The sequence below is a fragment of the Pleurodeles waltl genome, chromosome 5 (assembly GCF_031143425.1).
Source record: "Pleurodeles waltl isolate 20211129_DDA chromosome 5, aPleWal1.hap1.20221129, whole genome shotgun sequence".
Classification (NCBI taxonomy): Eukaryota; Metazoa; Chordata; class Amphibia; order Caudata; family Salamandridae; genus Pleurodeles; species Pleurodeles waltl.
In genome coordinates, this window is record NC_090444.1 from 1,752,499,906 (window position 1) to 1,752,522,262 (window position 22,357).

Below are 22,357 nucleotides of genomic sequence, written 5' to 3' on the forward strand. Positions count from 1 at the left end.
CTCTCTTGCACCTAAACACACTCTCACCCACAAGCATGCACACTACATACATTTAAAAACATGTTTTTCTTACATCTGTCACTGAAGGTCTTGTTCTGGCTCCTGGTGCTCCATTTTTTATTACACTAGTAGTGACTAAGAAGCTATTATTATTAACCATTAGTGTAATATAAAATTGGCAGAAAAGGAAGGTGGGGCGTGCCCCTGTCTTATTGATACCGATTTTGCTGCCTCTGATGCCAGGGATCACAAAAACAGTGTCTGGGGCCACAGGGGGCAAGCCAGGGGTTGCATCTGCAACCCCTGGTGACCCTTAAATGATGTCCATGCCTTAGTGCCCAGTCCTGGCACAATTCCAGACACAGATGTGATATAATGTCTAAGGGCCTGTGAGAAGGTAGCCTCTTTCTAGCCTTGTTACCCCCACTTTTGGCCTGTTTGTGAGTGTATGTCAGGGTGTTTGTCACTGTTTTCACTGTCTCACTGGGATCCTGATAGCCAGGCCTCAGTGCTCATAGTGAAAACACTATGTTTTCAGTATGTTTGTTATGTGTCACTGGGATCCTGCTCGTCAGGACCCCAGTGCTCATAGGTTTGTGGCCTATATGTATGTGTCACTGGGACCCTGTCACACAGGGCCCCAGTGCTCATAGGTGTGCATGTATATGTTCCCTGTGTGGTGCCTAACTGTCTCACTGAGGCTCTGCTAACCAGAACCTCAGTGGTTATGCTCTCTCATTACTTTCAAATTGTCACTAACCGGCTAGTGACCAATTTTACCAATTTACATTGGCTTACTGGAACACCCTTATAATTCCCTAGTATATGGTACTGAGGTACCCAGGGTATTGGGGTTCCAGGAGATCCCTATGGGCTGCAGCATTTCTTTTGCCACCCATAGGGAGCTCTGACAATTCTTACACAGGCCTGCCACTGCAGCCTGAGTGAAATAACGTCCACGTTATTTCACAGCCATTTTACACTGCACTTAAGTAACTTATAAGTCACCTATGTGTCTAACCTTTACCTGGTAAAGGTTAGGTGCAAAGTTACTTAGTGTGAGGGCACCCTGGCACTAGCCAAGGTGCCCCCACATTGTTCAGAGCCAATTCCCTGAACTTTGTGAGTGCGGGGACACCATTACACGCGTACACTACATATAGGTCACTACCTATATGTAGCTTCACCATGGTAACTCCGAATATGGCCATGTAACATGTCTATGATCATGGAATCGCCCCCTCTATACCACCCTGGCATAGTTGGCACAATCCCATGATCCCAGTGGTCTGTAGCACAGACCCTGGTACTGCCAAACTGCCCTTCCTGGGGTTTCACTGCAGCTGCTGCTGCTGCCAACTCCTCAGACAGGCAGCTGCCCTCCTGGGGTCCAGCCAGGCCTGGCCCAGGATTGCAGAACAAAGAACTTCCTCTGAGAGAGGGTGTGACACCCTCTCCCTTTGGAAAATGGTGTGAAGGCAGGGGAGGAGTAGCCTCCCCCAGCCTCTGGAAATGCTTTCTTGGGCACAGATGTGCCCAATTCTGCATAAGCCAGTCTACACCGGTTCAGGGACCCCTTAGCCCCTGCTCTGGCGCGAAACTGGACAAAGGAAAGGGGAGTGACCACTCCCCTGACCTGCACCTCCCCTGGGAGGTGTCCAGAGCTCCTCCAGTGTGCTCCAGACCTCTGCCATCTTGGAAACAGAGGTGCTGCTGGCACACTGGACTGCTCTGAGTGGCCAGTGCCACCAGGTGACGTCAGAGACTCCTGCTGATAGGCTCCTTCAGGTGTTAGTAGCCTATCCTCTCTCCTAGGTAGCCAAACCCTCTTTTCTGGCTATTTAGGGTCTCTGTCTCTGGGGAAACTTTAGATAACGAATGCATGAGCTCAGCCGAGTTCCTCTGCATCTCTCTCTTCACCTTCTGATAAGGAATCGACTGCTGACCGCGCTGGAAGCCTGCAAACCTGCAACATAGTAGCAAAGACGACTACTGCAACTCTGTAACGCTGATCCTGCCGCCTTCTCAACTGTTTTCCTGCTTGTGCATGCTGTGGGGGTAGCCTGCCTCCTCTCTGCACCAGAAGCTCCGAAGAAATCTCCCGTGGGTCGACGGAATCTTCCCCCTGCAACCGCAGGCACCAAAAAGCTGCATTACCGGTCCCTTGGGTCTCCTCTCAGCACGACGAGCGAGGTCCCTCGAATCCAGCGACTCTGTCCAAGTGACCCCCACAGTCCAGTGACTCTTCAGCCCAAGTTTGGTGGAGGTAAGTCCTTGCCTCACCTCGCTGGGCTGCATTGCTGGGGACCGCGACTTTGCAGCTACTCCGGCCCCTGTGCACTTCCGGCGGAAATCCTTTGTGCACAGCCAAGCCTGGGTCCACGGCACTCTAACCTGCATTGCTCGACTTTCTAAGTTGGTCTCCGGCGACGTGGGACTCCTTTGTGCAACTTCGGCGAGCACCGTTTCACGCATCCTCGTAGTGCCTGTTTCTGGCACTTCTCTGGGTGCTACCTGCTTCAGTGAGGGCTCTTTGTCTTGCTCGACGTCCCCTCTCTCTTCAGGTCCAATTTGCGACCTCCTGGTCCCTCCTGGGCCCCGGCAGCGTCCAAAAACGCCAAACGCACGATTTGCGACTAGCAAGGCTTGTTGGCGTTCTTTCGGCGGGAAAACACTTCTGCACGACTCTCCACGGCGAGAGGGATCCGTCCACCAAAGGGGAAGTCTCTAGCCCTTTTCGTTCCTGCAGAAACCTCAACTTCTTCTGTCCAGTAGAAGCTTCTTTGCACCCGCAGCTGGCATTTCCTGGGCATCTGCCCATCTCCGACTTGCTTGTGACTTTTGGACTTGGTCCCCTTGTTCCACAGGTACCCTAGATTGGAAATCCACAGTTGTTGCATTGCTGGTTTGTGTCTTTCCTGCATTATTCCTCTAACACGACTATTTTGTCCTTAGGGGAACTTTAGTGCACTTTGCACTCACTTTTCAGGGTCTTGGGGAGGGTTATTTTTCTAACTCTCACTATTTTCTAATAGTCCCAGCGACCCTCTACAAGGTCACATAGGTTTGGGGTCCATTCGTGGTTCGCATTCCACTTTTGGAGTATATGGTTTGTGTTGCCCCTATCCCTATGTTTCCCCATTGCATCCTATTGTAACTATACATTGTTTGCACTGTTTTCTAAGACTATACTGCATATTTTTGCTATTGTGTATATATATCTTGTGTATATTTCCTATCCTCTCACTGAGGGTACACTCTAAGATACTTTGGCATATTGTCATAAAAATAAAGTACCTTTATTTTTAGTATAACTGTGTATTGTGTTTTCTTATGATATTGTGCATATGACACTAAGTGGTACTGTAGTAGCTTCACACGTCTCCTAGTTCAGCCTAAGCTGCTCTGCTAAGCTACCATTATCTATCAGCCTAAGCTGCTAGACACCCTATACACTAATAAGGGATAACTGGGCCTGGTGCAAGGTGCAAGTACCCCTTGGTACTCACTACAAGCCAGTCCAGCCTCCTACATTGGTTGTGCAGTGGTGGGATAAGTGCTTGAGACTACTTACCACTCTTGTCATTGTACTTTTCATAAGAGAAAAATATACAAAACAAGGTCAGTGTATATACACATAGCCAAAAAGTTTTGCATTTCCTCTTTTCACTCTTTTCTAAGTGCTGAAAAGTACTCCTAAACTTTCAAAAAGTTCTTAAAAGTTTAAAAAGTTTTTTCTGTCTTTCCAAAAAGTTCTGAAAACTTTTTTTTCTTTGTCTATCACTTTAACTCTCTCTAAAAAATGTCTGGCACAGGCCAAAGTGTTGATCTGTCCAAACTTGCATATGACAACCTTAGCTGGAAAAGAGCAAGGAGTCTCTGTATAGAGAGAGGTTTGAGTGTAGGGAAGAATCCTTCCTTGGAACTGTTACTTAACATGCTTAGAGAACAGGATAAGGCCATAGGTGCCCCATCTGTTGAAAAAGTACCTAATAGTTCTCAATCTGATTCAGGGACTCCCCCAGGAAAAGATTCAGGAAAGAAACTTCCTAGCCTGCCCATTACTAGACAATCTAGCATAGATGGTAATGATGATGAGCCACACCAAATAAATAGTGTTGTCTCACATCATAGCAAAAGCATTTATTCTCACCATACTGGTAGTAATGTTTCTGTAAACCAAGCTGTTAGGGTGCCTTCTGTAAGGGACAGGTCTCCTTCTGTTCATTCCCATCATAGCTCTGTTTCTAGAAATGTCCCTCCCACCAACCCTGATGACAGAATGTTAGAGAGGGAACTCAATAAGTTGAGGGTGGAACAAACCAGACTGAAGCTTAAAAAGCAACAGCTGGATTTGGATAGACAGTCTTTTGAATTAGAGAAGGAAAGACAGAAGTTGGGTTTAGATACCCATGGTGGCAGCAGCAGTATTCCCCATAGTCATCCTGCAAAAGAGCATGATTCCAAGAATCTGCACAAGATAGTTCCCCCTTATAAGGAGGGGGATGACATTAACAAGTGGTTTGCTGCACTTGAGAGGGCCTGTGTTGTACAGGATATCCCTCAAAGGCAGTGGGCTGCTATCCTATGGCTATCATTTAGTGGAAAAGGTAGGGATAGGCTCCTTACTGTGAAAGAAAATGATGCCAATAATTTTACAGTTCTTAAGAATGCACTCCTGGATGGTTATGGCTTAACCACTGAACAGTACAGGATAAAGTTCAGAGAGACCAAAAAGGAGTCTTCACAAGACTGGGTTGATTTCATTGACCATTCAGTGAAGGCCTTGGAGGGGTGGTTACATGGCAGTAAAGTTACTGATTATGAAAGCCTGTATAACACAATCCTGAGAGAGCATATAATTAATAATTGTGTGTCTGATTTGTTGCACCAGTACCTGGTAGACTCTGATCTGACCTCTCCCCAAGAATTGGGAAAGAAGGCAGACAAATGGGTCAGAACAAGGGTGAACAGAAAAGTTCATACAGGGGGTGACAAAGATGGCAATAAGAAGAAAGATGGTGAAAAATCTCAAGATAAGCATGGGGATAAGGGTAAAACCAAAGATCCCACTTCAAATCTTAAACACTCTTCAGAGGGTGGGGATAAAACAAATTCTTCCTCTTCTTCCCAACCTGCACACATTAAAAAGCCTTGGTGCTTTGTGTGTACAAATAGAGGCCATAGGCCAGGGGATAAGTCCTGTCCAGGTAAACCCCCTGAGCCTACCACCACTAATACATCAAGCTCTAGTGCCCCTAGCAGTAGTGGTACTAGTGGTGGGACTGCTGGCAACAGTCAAGATAAGGGTGTAGTTGGGTTCACTTTTGGGTCCATAGTAGAAACTGGGGTAGTCACTCCCAAGACAGTTTCTGTCACACCTAGTGGCATTGGCCTTGCCACACTGGCTGCTTGTCCCCTTACAATGGATAAGTACAGGCAGACAGTTTCAATAAATGGTGTTGAGGCCTTGGCCTACAGGGACACAGGTGCCAGTTTCACTTTGGTGACTGAAAACTTAGTGCACCCTGATCAACACATCATTGGACAACAGTATAAGATTATTGATGTCCATAACTCCACTAAGTTTCTTCCCTTAGCTATAATTCAGTTTAGTTGGGGTGGAGTTACTGGCCCTAAGCAGGTGGTGGTATCACCTAGCTTACCTGTAGACTGTCTCTTAGGTAATGACCTAGAGGCCTCAGGTTGGGCTGATGTAGAGTTTTATGCCCATGCAGCCATGCTGGGCATCCCTGAGGAATTGTTCCCTCTCATTTCTACTGAAATGAAAAAGCAAAGGAGAGAAGGCCTGAAAACTCAGGAACCCTCTCCATCAACAGGTAAAAAGGGTATCACAGTATCCCCTAACCACCCTACCATTCAGGATACCATTCCTGTGGTGGGAGAAACCTCTCCTGGGGTGGCACCTGTTCCAAGGGAATCATCAGTTGGCAAAACTGTACTCCCTGAGGTGGAAGTACCTCTCTGTGGGATAACTAACATTGGTGAGAAAAAGAGCACCATTTTAGTTAACATGGAGCATCCCTCCAACCCTCCCAGAGAAACTTTAGTGCAGAAACTCTGCACTGCCTCACAACACTTAGGACAGCATCCCTGCCCTAGTGTGGAGCTGATAGGACAGCATCCCTGCCCTGCTCCAACCCAAGAGAAACAGCATCCCTGTTCTCTCTTCCAGCCATATGGACAAAGTTTTTGCCCAGCTATGGCTTTTCTGAGACAGCATCCCTGTCTGGCATTTCCATCACTACAAATAGGTTCAGTGGACAATTCCCACTGCTCTAAACTAAAACTTACTGATAGAAACTCTGAAAATACATCTTCACATTGTTGCTTAGCTAAAAAACTTCAAACAGGGTGGTTTACATCCCCACAGGGAAGTAACCATATAGTGGATGATAAAGGGAGTAACCAGTCTATTGCAGAGCTACTCTCTACTTATCACCACTTAGACAATAAAGTCTCAACTGGCCAAGGTTAGCCTTATTGTCCTTCGTTTGGGGGGGGGGTTGTGTGAGAAGGTAGCCTCTTTCTAGCCTTGTTACCCCCACTTTTGGCCTGTTTGTGAGTGTATGTCAGGGTGTTTGTCACTGTTTTCACTGTCTCACTGGGATCCTGATAGCCAGGCCTCAGTGCTCATAATGAAAACACTATGTTTTCAGTATGTTTGTTATGTGTCACTGGGATCCTGCTCGTCAGGACCCCAGTGCTCATAGGTTTGTGGCCTATATGTATGTGTCACTGGGACCCTGTCACACAGGGCCCCAGTGCTCATAGGTGTGCATGTATATGTTCCCTGTGTGGTGCCTAACTGTCTCACTGAGGCTCTGCTAACCAGAACCTCAGTGGTTATGCTCTCTCATTACTTTCAAATTGTCACTAACAGGCTAGTGACCAATTTTACCAATTTACATTGGCTTACTGGAACACCCTTATAATTCCCTAGTATATGGTACTGAGGTACCCAGGGTATTGGGGTTCCAGGAGATCCCTATGGGCTGCAGCATTTCTTTTGCCACCCATAGGGAGCTCTGACAATTCTTACACAGGCCTGCCACTGCAGCCTGAGTGAAATAACGTCCACGTTATTTCACAGCCATTTTACACTGCACTTAAGTAACTTATAAGTCACCTATATGTCTAACCTTTACCTGGTAAAGGTTAGGTGCAAAGTTACTTAGTGTGAGGGCACCCTGGCACTAGCCAAGGTGCCCCCACATTGTTCAGAGCCAATTCCCTGAACTTTGTGAGTGCGGGGACACCATTACACGCGTACACTACATATAGGTCACTACCTATATGTAGCTTCACCATGGTAACTCCGAATATGGCCATGTAACATGTCTATGATCATGGAATTGCCCCCTCTATACCACCCTGGCATAGTTGGCACAATCCCATGATCCCAGTGGTCTGTAGCACAGACCCTGGTACTGCCAAACTGCCCTTCCTGGGGTTTCACTGCAGCTGCTGCTGCTGCCAACCCCTCAGACAGGCAGCTGCCCTCCTGGGGTCCAGCCAGGCCTGGCCCAGGATGGCAGAACAAAGAACTTCCTCTGAGAGAGGGTGTGACACCCTCTCCCTTTGGAAAATGGTGTGAAGGCAGGGGAGGAGTAGCCTCCCCCAGCCTCTGGAAATGCTTTCTTGGGCACAGATGTGCCCAATTCTGCATAAGCCAGTCTACACCGGTTCAGGGACCCCTTAGCCCCTGCTCTGGCGCGAAACTGGACAAAGGAAAGGGGAGTGACCACTCCCCTGACCTGCACCTCCCCTGGGAGGTGTCCAGAGCTCCTCCAGTGTGCTCCAGACCTCTGCCATCTTGGAAACAGAGGTGCTGCTGGCACACTGGACTGCTCTGAGTGGCCAGTGCCACCAGGTGACGTCAGAGACTCCTGCTGATAGGCTCTTTCAGGTGTTAGTAGCCTATCCTCTCTCCTAGGTAGCCAAACCCTCTTTTCTGTCTATTTAGGGTCTCTGTCTCTGGGGAAACTTTAGATAACGAATGCATGAGCTCAGCCGAGTTCCTCTGCATCTCTCTCTTCACCTTCTGATAAGGAATCGACTGCTGACCGCGCTGGAAGCCTGCAAACCTGCAACATAGTAGCAAAGACGACTACTGCAACTCTGTAACGCTGATCCTGCCGCCTTCTCGACTGTTTTCCTGCTTGTGCATGCTGTTGGGGTAGCCTGCCTCCTCTCTGCACCAGAAGCTCCGAAGAAATCTCCCGTGGGTCGACGGAATCTTCCCCCTGCAACCGCAGGCACCAAAAAGCTGCATTACCGGTCCCTTGGGTCTCCTCTCAGCACGACGAGCGAGGTCCCTCGAATCCAGCGACTCTGTCCAAGTGACCCCCACAGTCCAGTGACTCTTCAGCCCAAGTTTGGTGGAGGTAAGTCCTTGCCTCACCTCGCTGGGCTGCATTGCTGGGAACCGCGACTTTGCAGCTACTCCGGCCCCTGTGCACTTCCGGCGGAAATCCTTTGTGCACAGCCAAGCCTGGGTCCACGGCACTCTAACCTGCATTGCACGACTTTCTAAGTTGGTCTCCGGCGACGTGGGACTCCTTTGTGCAACTTCGGCGAGCACCGTTTCACGCATCCTCGTAGTGCCTGTTTCTGGCACTTCTCCGGGTGCTACCTGCTTCAGTGAGGGCTCTTTGTCTTGCTCGACGTCCCCTCTCTCTTCAGGTCCAATTTGCGACCTCCTGGTCCCTCCTGGGCCCCGGCAGCGTCCAAAAACGCCAAACGCACGATTTGCGACTAGCAAGGCTTGTTGGCGTTCTTTCGGCGGGAAAACACTTCTGCACGACTCTCCACGGCGAGAGGGATCCGTCCACCAAAGGGGAAGTCTCTAGCCCTTTTCGTTCCTGCAGAAACCTCAGCTTCTTCTGTCCAGTAGAAGCTTCTTTGCACCCGCAGCTGGCATTTCCTGGGCATCTGCCCATCTCCGACTTGCTTGTGACTTTTGGACTTGGTCCCCTTGTTCCACAGGTACCCTAGATTGGAAATCCACAGTTGTTGCATTGCTGGTTTGTGTCTTTCCTGCATTATTCCTCTAACACGACTATTTTGTCCTTAGGGGAACTTTAGTGCACTTTGCACTCACTTTTCAGGGTCTTGGGGAGGGTTATTTTTCTAACTCTCACTATTTTCTAATAGTCCCAGCGACCCTCTACAAGGTCACATAGGTTTGGGGTCCATTCGTGGTTCGCATTCCACTTTTGGAGTATATGGTTTGTGTTGCCCCTATCCCTATGTTTCCCCATTGCATCCTATTGTAACTATACATTGTTTGCACTGTTTTCTAAGACTATACTGCATATTTTTGCTATTGTGTATATATATCTTGTGTATATTTCCTATCCTCTCACTGAGGGTACACTCTAAGATACTTTGGCATATTGTCATAAAAATAAAGTACCTTTATTTTTAGTATAACTGTGTATTGTGTTTTCTTATGATATTGTGCATATGACACTAAGTGGTACTGTAGTAGCTTCACACGTCTCCTAGTTCAGCCTAAGCTGCTCTGCTAAGCTACCATTATCTATCAGCCTAAGCTGCTAGACACCCTATACACTAATAAGGGATAACTGGGCCTGGTGCAAGGTGCAAGTACCCCTTGGTACTCACTACAAGCCAGTCCAGCCTCCTACAGGGCCTGATTTAGAACTCCGTGGATGGGTTACTCCGTCACAATAGTGATGAATATCCCATCTGCCAAAATCTAAATTCCATCATGTCCAATGAGATTTAGATTTCGGCGGACAGGAAATCAGTCACCGTTCTGATGGAGTAATCCATCCACCGAGTTCTAAATCAAGCCCTTAGTCTTTAAGGATTGTGTTTAGGGGGTTGCCCACTTGGAAGTGCCCACTCTTGATAGCCCCACAACACAAGAGCATGACCTGGATGTCAACCTGACTGATACATGCCTATCAAAAGGTTACAAAAGCCCTCAGCCCTGTTCTTTATGATCCCTTATCCGCCCCATCAGCTTCCTGAGATGTGCCCACGCACAACTGACCAGTGACATTTTCAAAATTAAGGAACCTTTTTGAATTGCACAAAAGAGCCTGGCTTTCGCTTCCTCCAGAGTGTGTCCCACCCTGTTCCCAGGAATGCATGCAATACACACATCTGTCTGGGATGGCTTATAAACCTTCACATGCTTTTACAAGGCCCTGGGCTTCCAATATGGAACCCACATCCCTCAATGTACTGTACCAGATACAGGAACACATACATTACAGCACACACACATGCTGCACAGCGCTACATACTAACATAAGGTAGGCCAAGGGTGAGTTAGGTACATAGCAGCAGACCTTTACATAAGTGTGCCTGCAGGCCTCACTCCAGTGACACAGGTAAAAAGCCCTATTCCCTTTGCTGATCACTTATTTAAAAAACGGTATGCTCCGACCATTGAACTCGTGCTACTTAACTCCTGATAAGAGTAGTAGTCCTATACGTTGACTAGGGTAATGCTTCCAGTCTTAACAAGACTGAGATTCATTAGACAGGTCTGAGTCACTGCCACAGGCATGATCCCTTTGTGCCCATAACAAAAAAATCTGTACCAAGGATCCAGATATTGCTGCAGCTGAGTCACTCACAGCAGGGGCTTAAGGGATGCATCACAATGCAGAGGACCTTTTCAATCCAGCACAGGTAGACGCGGTACAGCGGCTGCTCCTCCTCCCGCTGATGAAGTGGGGTAATGACCCTGATGCTCTCCTGAAGAATAGCCTCCTGCTATAAGCTAAGGAGTTGAGATAAATCCTGACCTTCTGATTTTTGTAGTCTCTGCAAATGATTTCCCTTATCTAGAGATCAGACCCAGAGTATTTCCAAACCAGCTGAAAAGACTTAAAGGGAGTGTTTCTTTACGAAATGTAAGGCTGAATACATCCTAACATAGGGACACTTTTAAGAGCTTCATACTGCATACCATGATTATATTTGCCTTCAAGACACTCTCCACCTTCCAGTCCCTGGCCTTCATTTCTATCACTGAAGAGACTGCAGTGAGGACAACAATCTTATACTGTCATAGGCTACTTCTGAGAGGAAGTGAGACTGAATTTCCGTCATAGGCACGAATTCTACCCAATCTTTTATTCTTCATGTTCTGTGGAGAGCTTTCAGCGATATGTACCTGAGGTTGTAATGCACATGCTGACCTTGCCCCTGAAGCTTTATTTTTAACAGAAACCTGGCTATCTGAGGACTCTTTTTCCGATATAAACCTGGCCCTCCCTCAGGACTATCTTATACATCGACTAGACAGGCCTCACTGCAAGGGAGGAGGAATAGCAATTATTTATAAAAATTCTATTAATTGTATTACCTAAAATCTTTCTATTCCAGACTGTGAAAGTCTATTTTTCTCTTTAGCAATTAATGCTACTTTTACCTTATCCGGAATATTGATTTATCGTCCCCCTGGTCCTGAGAGGAAATTCCTTCTGGCTCTACCAGAAATAATAGCAGATTTTGCCTGCAGGAACTCTAACTTCACCATTCTGGGTGACTTTAATATCCATGTAGATGATGAAGACAATAATTTGGCAAAAACTCTGCTTATGGACTTAGCAGCCTTAGATCTGCCACAGCTGATTCTCGGCCCCCGCATATTAAAGGACACACCATTGATTTGGTGTTTAGTAATATGTTAAATTTATTAGCCCTGTCCATGCTTTCCCTGGTATGGACTGATCATTTTTTAATTTCGCTGTCACTTCCCCCTATTCTTGCGCCTATACAGCCCTTATCTAATACTACAACTCGGCATTCTTGGTCCAAGTTAAGTCATAAAGACTGGACAGATACTAGAATCCTATTGTCCATCCTTTTCCACCAATGAGTCTTGGACAGTAGACATTTTCAATAAATGGATCTCTAATTCCCTTGATATCATACTTCCGGCCAAGACTGTCCATAGCATTGTTCGTACCAAGAAGCCCTCCTGGTTTTCTCCTAAGGTACGGCAGTTAAAAAAGGAATGTAAACAGCTAGAAAGGAAATGGAGGAAAACCTGTGACGACGATTCCAAACATGAATACAGGATAGCAATTAGATCCTACCACGTGGAAATAAAAGCCTCACAAGGAACGTTCTACGCCTCTAGAATAGAACAATCTTCTAATTCTCCCAAATAAATTTTTACAATTTTCAAAGAATTAACCCAAGACCCTTCTCCTTGCATTCCTATTCAAGCTTCTCTGGAGCACAGTAATAATTAGGCAGGTTTTTTCAAGAGAAAATTCTCGATATTCAACGAACCTTCTCCCACAATCTTTCCCAAGAAGCTAAAACAACACTTCAAGACCCTCTGAGAGTCACCTTTTCAGTCTTTCAGCCCCTGACGGAGGACCTAGTAGTCAATCTCCTAGGCACCATAAAATCAGGCTCCCCTCTTGATCCAGCCCCACCGTCTATATTAGTCTTAGGCTCGGACGTCACAGTGCCTGTCCTAACCAAGATTCTCAATAACTCTCTTATTTCTGTTCAGCTTCCTCAAAATTGGAAACATGCTGTTATTAAACCTCTACTAAAAAAGCCTAGGCTTGATCCTAGGGTATTGAGCAATTATAGAACAATTGCTCTCCTTCCAATAGAATTCAAAATGATTGAAAAACATGTTAATAAACAAGTCTCAGGATTTCTTGAGGACCACAATCTTTTACATCATACTCAGATGGGCTTCAGACCTTTACATAGCATGGAATCCGGCCTTTTGGCTGTCACGGAAAATACTCGTCGACGCCTGGATTCAGGCGGCTATGCAGCAATTATTTGTTTGGATCTAAGTGCCGCATTTGATACTGTGGATCATAATATACTTCTTCATAGAATCTCTCAGATGGGCTTTCTAGGAACTTCATTTGAGTGTCTCCCTGCCTTTCTGAAGGACAGGACTTTTCAAGTCCTAGACCGATCCTTTTTCTCTAACTCTTTGCCCCTTAGTTGTGGGGTACCACAGGGCTCTTCTTTGAGCCTTACTCTTTTTAACATCTACATGTCTCCCCTGGCAAGAATTATTGAACCCTATGGACTATCCTTAGTATCATATGCAGATGATACTCAACTGGTCTTTTCCTTCTCTGCTAAGAATAGCCGAGAACAGGCCAATTTATTCTCCTGTCTTTCAGATATTGCTAGATGGATGGCAGATAGCAAACTCAACCTCAATGACGGAAAAACAGAAGTTATGATGGTTGGAATCTTTTCTTCACTCAAGTCTCCTTCTCCAGTTGCGGACTGGTTTAAGGAACTTCCTACGCCAAAATAAATCATAAAGAGCCTGGGCTTCTGGTTAGACCCTCACCTTACAATGGAATGCCATTCCAAGAAATTGGCTGCTACCTGCTTTAGTTTTCTAAGAACTCTCAGGAAAATCTTTAAGCTTCTTCCATTTTCAGCCAAAAGACTCCTTACTCAGGCTCTGATATTATCACGCCTTGACTATGGGAACGTGTTGTTTCTGCGCTCCCCCTCGTATGTCTTAAAGAGACTACAAGTAGTGCAGAATGCTGCGGCTTTCCTACTTACAGACACCCCCAGACATTCGTCTGCCGTCCCAGCCTTGGCCTCTCTCCACTGGCTCCCTGTTGAACAACGCATTATCTTTAAAGCCATGTGTTATGTCCACCGAGCCCTTCGAAATAAGGGTCCAGTCTTTCTTAGACAAATGATTATTCCCTATACCCCTCGGTGAACACTCCGATTCTCTTAGGCTTTTCTAATCAACTCTTTTTGTGCCAAGATACCCAGATGGGGGGGCAGATCCTTCGCCTGTAGAACAGCCAAGATCTGGAACTCCCCCTAAAGCTTCGCCATGACATGTCCGAACTTTCCTTTCATAGGAAACTGAAAACTTTCTTGTTCCGCGTATAGGCCTGTTCCTTTGCCTAATGATTCTCCTTCAGCGCTGGGAGGCCTCCGGGTAGCCATGCGCTTTATAAATTCCATAAACTAAACTAAACTAAACATGCAACAAATGCCCCTACCCATAAGGTAAGGATGGTGATTCCAGTATCCACTTTACAGTCGTATGGCTCTGCCAGAGGGCATTCTTCTGGTGGTATAGTAGTCTGACCTAGCAGACTGGAAAGAAGGAAGACCATTGTACAAGACTGTGATAATTCAGTTTTACTGCCTTTCATTGAATAGAGTCTGGCTGTGTATGTGGGGAAAAACAGTCTTTTTCAAATCATTCCACTCATTGAAACTTAGGTTCCTTGCCACCAGATGCAAGGGATGGCTGGAGGTCAATCATTGGTCACACTAGTGTAACAGGCAACAGTCTATTAAATATCATTGACTATACAGATGAAGATCCAGACTCTCTCAGAGAAACTAAAAAAAGTCTTCCTTATATTAAGATATTTGTACCTGGTTTGGAGTCTGCTCCCCATCCTCCATTACAGTGTCATACTCTTGAGAGTTGCAGGAAAGAAATGAGGATGTAGACTCATAGCAGGTAGATGAAGGCGACACTCTGCGCTTTCCTGTTTGTGGATCCTTCCAGCAATTCAGTCAGAACCTGCCTAATCACAGTGGTTTTTAATTGAAATATTACTTAGATAGAGAAAGATTTTTCCTAATGATGTGCCATTGTCTCTGGTAGACTGTGACCTCCTACTTTTTAGCCTCTGATGCTTCATTTTTCATAAACCAGGTGTTTCACACCTGTATGTGTAAACTAACCAGTTTATCACGCTTCAATATTTTTAGGTCAACATTCTGTTCAGCCCAAGGATGGAATTTTTTTTTCTCGAATCTCACAGAAAAGATCAGGACATCTTCTTTTTTAGCAATTGTGTCAAGTTCATTTGATATCATACAGAAATATTCTATTGGAATAGCTATTCAAGTAATCTCTGAATTTAGTAACCAATAGATGACCTATCATAGCTTCTAAAACTAGAGGCAAGACTCACGATTTTAAGCTGTGACTTACAGTGACCTTTGACTTCACCAGAGACTTAACGCAATGGACTATCCTAAATAGGTAAAAAAAAAAAGATTTTTTTTGCAAATTTTGGGGCGTGACGAGAGAGTGGGATACCATAGGCATCTACTCTCTGGAAAACTGTCATCACAGGTAGGTACCATTTTCATTTTGAAGCACAGTGCATTTTTCATTATATTCAATCCAAGAATTGCAGTTCTATACATTTACATATTAAAGGAATGTACGTTAAGCTGAATTCTGTGTTAAAATATCTTATCTCCCTAGAAAACTGCCTATCATCGTTCCCAGACCCTGGAATACCGAAATGGCTTTTCACGCTCACTACTTCCAACAGTTGGAATTGGGCGTGATCCAATCAATGCTAACCAGCTTTCTCAGGCTGAACTGGATGAGCTAGCTAACAAGAGGCCTACACTGACATATGGCCAAGCCAAACCAGCCCCGCCGTCAGATTTTATTCCAGCCCATGTGGCATTCGACAAAAAGGTAAAGAAACTTACATTATGTGAAATATTGTATTAATGGCAGTCAGTCTGGCTATAGTTGAAATCTTGCAATATATTTAAAGTATGTACATTTCTGATTGCTCTCTGTTTGGTTTCCTCTGTCAAGGTGTGGACATTGAGCTCTTTTGGTATGGTTGAAACAGAGAGAGGATGGAGAGTATTTAATAAGTTGTCTTTTGCCAGGTGGCGAAAAATCATAAAAATGTTACTAGACCTGCAGGTCGAGTAACTTGAATAATCTACTCAGCCATATCTGTAATGTACTTGACACTTAAACGGGTCTCAAATTGTGTGATCCTATGCGAACATTTTAGTTTATAGAGTCACCTTTTTCTTCATTCTCACATCTGAGTGCACCGCACCTTCAGATATGTGAGCTCAGCATTTCTGCTGTACAAAAAACCTCTTTTGTTTGATTAAATAGACTAAACGTTTGCTCCATGTATAAAAATAATCCAGCCCACATATAGGGGACACATGATCGATGACTTACCTCTTAGTTTACTATTAGCATTGCTATCAAGGCAGGAGTGATTCTCAGTTTATATTTAAAAACTCACTTTTAATAAATATATTACTAAAGCATGATGTGGTCCCACACTGTCATTTACAGACAGCAAATTTCCAAGAAATGTCCAAAACTCTTCCCACTAATTTGAAGCTTGACTGAAGCATGCCGTGGTCCCACACTGTCATTTACAGACAGCAAATTTCCAAGAAATGTCCAAAAATCTTCCCACTAATTTGAAGCTTGACTGATAAAAGTATATAAAGTATTAACAATCTGTTAAAATTGGGTTTCAGAAAATATATTTATTCTTTGCACATTACTAAGTAAAGTGTTCTGATTTGTTTTTACCCTGTTACATTTTTTTTTTCATCACACAGAAGTACAAACAATGGGCTTTCACAACTACTGAAAAATATTTTGAAATGTTTGTACGGTTGACTTAATTATTTAAATGTTGTCTGTTAGGAAAAACCTGACAACAATCCTGTCATTTCACACTCTTTCTCCAGCAGGTCAGGCAGTTCACCTTACAAAATCCTGGAACTCTGCAGTCAGCAAGTGTAGGAAGCTGGCTCTGTTTATACTATATCAAAATGAGATATAGGCCCTCATTCCGACCCTGACGGTCATAGACCGCCAGGGCCGCAGGTGACGGAAGCACCGCAAACAGGCTGGCGGTGCTTCCTTGCCCATTCTGACAGTGGCGGTAAAGCCGCGGTCAGAAAACCGGGTCCGGTGGTTTCCCGCCGGATTTCCCCCGGCTGGGCGAATCCGTGGGGATTCTGACCCCCTTACCGCCATCCTGTTTCTGGTGGTTTTTACCGCCAGGAACAGGATGGCGGGAACGGGTGTCCTGGGGCCCCTGCACTGCCCATGCCAATGGCATGGGCAGTGCAGGGGCCCCCTAACAGGGCCCCAGCATGCTTTTCACTGTCTGCCTAGCAGACAGTGAAAAGCGCAACGGGTGCAACTGCACCCGTCGCACACCTGCAACACCGCCGGCTCCATTCGGAGCCGGCTTCTGTGTTGCAGGCCCCTTTCCCGCTGGGCCGGCGGGCGCTACCTTAGGTAGCGCCCGCCGGCCCAGCATGAAAGTTGGAATGGCCCCAGCGGTCTCTTGACCGCGGGGCGGCCAAATGGCACTTCCCTCCAGGCGGGTGGCAACCACCGCCCGCCGGGGTCAGAATGACCCCCATAGTTTGTACAGAGTCCAGGGGTTCCCCAGAGGCTTGACAGAGGAAATTACAGATAATACTAATGCTCTATTTGTGGTAGTGTGGTCGAGCAGTTAGGCTTATCAGCCTAGGGTAGTGTTAAGCATTTGTTGTACACACACAAGCAATAGAAGAAAAACACACTCAATGACTTAACTCCAGACCAGTAGGATTTGATGTAGAAAAATATGTTTTGTCAATTTTTTTCTAGAACCACAAGATTCCGTTTGCAGGTATGTACATAGATTGAAAGGTACTTTGCATAGGTATATGTAGGACTTTTAATCAAATCGTCAGTACATACAGTTTTCTTTAAAATGGCAAAAAGCTATTTTAAAAGTAGACAGTGCAATTTTCAACAGTTCCTGGGGGAGTACAGTTTCTGAGGTAAGTAACAAACTTACAGTCTTGGTCTCCGGGGCATAGATAGCCCACCGTTGGGGGTTCAAGCTAACCCCAAGCACCCGCACCAGCAACACGGGGCCAGTTAGGTGCAGAGGTCAAACAGGAGCCAAAATAACGTGGGCGCCTATGGAGACAGGGGTACTCCGGTTCCGGTCTGCTTGCAGGTAAGTACCCGCGTTATCAGAGGGCAGACCAGAGGGGTTTAGAGGAGCACTGGAGGTGCCCCAAGGAGGCACCAATCCCACACCCTCAGCAGCACAAGGGTGGCCGGGTGCAAACAGGGCGTCGGGTTTCGAATGAAACTCTATGAGGGGACCCGGGGGTCACTTAGGTGCTGCAGGAAGGGCACAGGGGGGCTCCTCGGGAAAACCACCGACTGGATAAGGAGAGGGCAGCCTGCTGGTTGTTGCTGCACCGGTTCTCAGTTTCTCTCGAGTCTGGGGGCTGCAGGTGCAGTGCTTCTCCGGGCGTCGGATATCTTCGTCCCAGGCAGTTGCGGTCAGGGGGTCCTCGGGATTCCCTCTGCAGGCGTCGTTGTGGGGGTCTGGAGGGGTCAACACAGGGTGGCCTCTTGTTCCCAATCGCCTGGGGACCCTTTCTTGCTGGGTGGACCACCTAGACACGGGCCGTGGGCGTCGGATGCACAGGGGTCAGGCCTCGCGCATCCAGAGTGAGGTTGGAGTCCTTGGTTGAAAGTTTCTTCTGGACAGAGCCACACATGGGGCATTGCACATTGCCATTACCAGCACTCAAGCATTCTGTTTCTGTTTGCATCAATTGCATCACCTTTGATCTACCACATCGGTACAGGGGACTGTAAGGAACCATGCTATGGACCTTCTTCCAATTACATGAACCAGGCTAAGTGCATTGTACAAGTTGTGCATTATCTATAGATCGTGTAGTAGTTAAGCAAGACAGGGCAAAGTAATGAGTCGAACGAGAACAGGAAAGACTAGAAATCTTATGATACTGTACTTCCCAAACGTGTACCAAAACTCGCCAATGTAGACAAACAATTTGCATACAGATTCCACAGTGACAACCTTCAGTTTGCTTCAGTGGCTTTCATCTGTCTTAAAAAATAGTATATTGGTCCTGAATTGCTTTGACTAAACCTGGTCCAAAATGTGGAGCCACCACTGCCAGTTGGTGACATAAGGTTTAGTGGACAAGCTACAGACTATCCGAAAATGAAATGCAAACCCATTTAATGCAGTAAAAAGAGAAGGAATAAGCCTAACCGTTCCTTGGATATTTGTTATATAAATTGCCTTGTAGCATTTTAAATATGTTAATATTACCCATTTTAATAAGACGTGATTTATTAACAGAAAAAAAACAAAAGACTGAGTTGGCCCAGCGTACTCAAATAATAAACCTACAAGTATACACAGATTTAAGGAGAAAGTGTGTACCTCATACAGCAATATTTCTAGATCAAATAGAAAACAGACTATGCTAAGCAAGTTGCCTCCTATTAAGTTTTATGTGTTGGTAGATCTGTATGCAGCCTAGGATTCTAAAGCTCTCTGCTGATATTGCATTGAGCCTTTATATGCACCAGCTATTTCTGATTAATCCCAATATACCAAGGACACACATGATATTGTTTGTTGTCTATTGCTGAGGGAACATCACATAGGCCATTTTTTTTATTTTGGAGCGTTGTTAGACTGATTAGTGTTAGTTCCTTCTGAAAATGCACAGATAATTTTTTTTTTTTTTTTTAATGTCATTAGATTACACATACATGCCACTCACCAGATCAGTACTATGACCAAGAGACTACTGGAGGCACTTGTCGATGAATAAGACTTCCTTTGAGTAGGCCATCTGGATGAAGATGGCTCCCTGTTATGAGCTCTTCTGGGATGAGGAGTAGAACTTTACAAATCTTGGAACATGACCTTTGGTTCCTAGATCTTTCAGGCATCTGTGAGATCTTCTAAAGTGGAGTTTGCAAAAATGAGTTAAACAGGGACTAGATCATGGTAACTCAGCACTGAATATCTAAATGATCAGCTCCCTTTCTACAGAAACAAATACTATGTACATGGATAGATTTCCCCAGATGAAAGGTTTATAGAGCCCTTGTGGTCTCAGGCTACCGTAGTCACCTTGTTGAGAACCACAGTTTCTCCTTTTTCTGAGCCTGCCAGAAAAAGGCATTCATTGTTATAAAAACGTGGTTTCAATCTTCAGTAGTCCCCATCAGATAATGAATTTGCACCATTTATAAAGGCCTTGGGAGGAATTGGCTACTTCTACCTCAACATCATGCTGAACAACAATTTGCTACTTCAGTTGATCATATAACAGTCTCTTGTGGTATTGAAAAGAAAGAGTTTCATCTTGAGCGGTTCCCAGTAGGTAGCATATATGCACAGTTTCCAATGGGCATGGGAAGAACCAGCTATCTCCTACTTAACAGTATGCCAGAAGCAAACTCCTCAAATTTGAAACCGATTAAAAAAAAAAAAAAAAAGTGCTAATTCATAAACTGCCCCCTACTAACATTGCAAGTAAAAATACCCACTGAAGTCAGGACAGTCCAATATTGTAGGTAATTGTAAGACTGTAAAATTTTAAGGTAGGAGTCAATTTGCACTACCTGCTAGTAGTAGTAGTTCCATCAGACATTAGAATACATGATGACGTGTGGCATTGGTACCAGTATCTGTGACTACAATGTTATTTCCTGAAGAAGGTGGGGTTTAGTAAATTCTGCAGTCTGTAGTCCACCAACACATGTATCAGCATTTTTAACAGTTTGTTCACTGCACAATGACTGAGCATCAGTGTGTAAGTTATAGGAGTATCAACTTTGATGCTAAATTATGCATGTAGCGAGGAAGCAAATGGTTTTAATTTTTTGTATTTGTACTTACTGTAGGCAGGGTTTGTATTTTTGTGATTGATCGTCTCCATATTAGGGAACGTGTTAATAAATGATGCATGTTTATGTATGAGGTAAAGGTTTTTGTGGTTTATATACTAGAAACAGTTCATGTGCAAAGTGTAATTTGATGGTTATACAAAGTTTAGTTTGCCGTTTTAGTGTTGAGTTCCCCAGTAATTATTTGAATAAGTGATCCCCTTTAGTGATTTTATAATAGAGGGAATGATGACAGGAATGTGATCCTTGTCTCTCAGTATCAAGCGTCTAGTTGACCAGATCCTTCACTTCGAAGAGCATCTTGGGAACATATTCCTTCAAATGAAAGGAGGCCTTGTTGGAGTTGAACTTGTTGGACCCTGGTTTTCTCTGGGTCATGGGTCAGTCAGGTGTAACTGAGCAGTTTCAGCAGTGGCTATTTTCCTTTACCACTGATGCCCCAGGGTCTTTACCACTGATGCACTGATGCCCCAGGGTCTGAGTCAAGGTAACCAAGTTCCTCTGTTTGATAACTTGGCCCTTCTGTTGTCACAAGAATGAGTAGTCTAGGCAAGTCCAGGTTGAGATTGGAGGTACTGGAAATCGAACACCGCATGGCAAGAGTAATTAGTCTCAATACAATATCTAGACAAAGCTATAGCTTTAGAAAATAATGGGTCTTTTACTTACATATCAGAAAGCGGGTCATTTAAAATAATGTACACGAAAGAAAGTCAGATGGTTCTAGCTCCTACAGCTGAATCATTACCCAAAAAAGACTAAAGACTCGAGGAGCCACTTAGTAAATCATTTAGTCACTCCTTTACACTGGAATCCTACAACATATATTGTTGAGAAAAGCTTCATGCTCTTACAATCATGGTGTGATGCTTTGAGATCTGATTGAAGGCTCCCAGTCCCAGGCACCGGGACAAATGTGCCAGACTGTAGATTACAGTGTACAAACTTTCCAGTAATATGTCAGCTCTTTCTACCTGTTTTCTCAGTGACCATGTGTGACCAGAATGAGTTCAACGGATTTGAACCAAGATGGCAGAGAATCTGAAAACTTTCCAAAGATTATGTCACTCGAACACCCACTTCCCAAATTGAACATGGGATCCATATGGTTACCAAGGAATTGATGGCCCAAAGTCTCAATGTGACATTAACGGGCCTTAATGCTCTGTTCATTGGTGTCTGAGGCACCTGACAGAGTTTAAGGGTGTGATTAGTTAATTAGTCATTTGGTCTCTGAAGTCAGTGTTCAAAAGCGGCAGTACAATGACAGAACCGGGCTACTACTCTGAAGTTCACTCTCTGGGAGTACCAAATTTCATAAAAGCTTCATATGTTAAATCTAGAAGGCTTTCAGGAGTTGTGATTGATTGGGGACCTAGAAGACATGGACTCCTCACTTCAATAGATGGAATTGTGGACCTGTTATTTCTAGACTGGGTTCTACCTCAACATCAAACTGAAAAACCTCCAGAACCATAGAACTCAAAACGGACCTGATAATACCATGGTATATAACTACCACGGGAAACATCCCCAACCATGACTCCGGAACAACGAAGTCGCGAACAACGAAAGCGGAACAACGCTTTCATTAACCACGACTTTGTTGTTCTGTGCCTTAACCACGCATGTACTGAACAACGCACATGCGTGGTTAAGGCACAGAAGAAGGGAGTCGGCTTTGTCGGAGGACGCAATCAGGTAAGTGGGACTGGGGCCGTTTTAGGGGCGGGGTGGGGGTGGTCGGGGTATTTTTCGGGGTGTGGGTCAGGGTATTTTTTGTTTTTAGGGGTGGGGTCGGGGTAGTTTAGGTTTTAGGAG

General features: G+C 45.2%; 1 protein-coding gene across 1 annotated transcript in view; it reads left to right on the top strand.

Annotated features, from left to right (window-relative positions):
* Window positions 1-22,357, top strand: part of EFHC1 (EF-hand domain containing 1) — a 206,612-nt gene that overhangs the window by 15,264 nt on the left and 168,991 nt on the right. Inside the window, exon 2 of the mRNA XM_069236146.1 lies at window positions 15,266-15,487. Within this exon, the coding sequence (XP_069092247.1) occupies window positions 15,266-15,487 (222 nt within the window). The remainder of the gene's footprint in view (window positions 1-15,265; window positions 15,488-22,357) is intronic.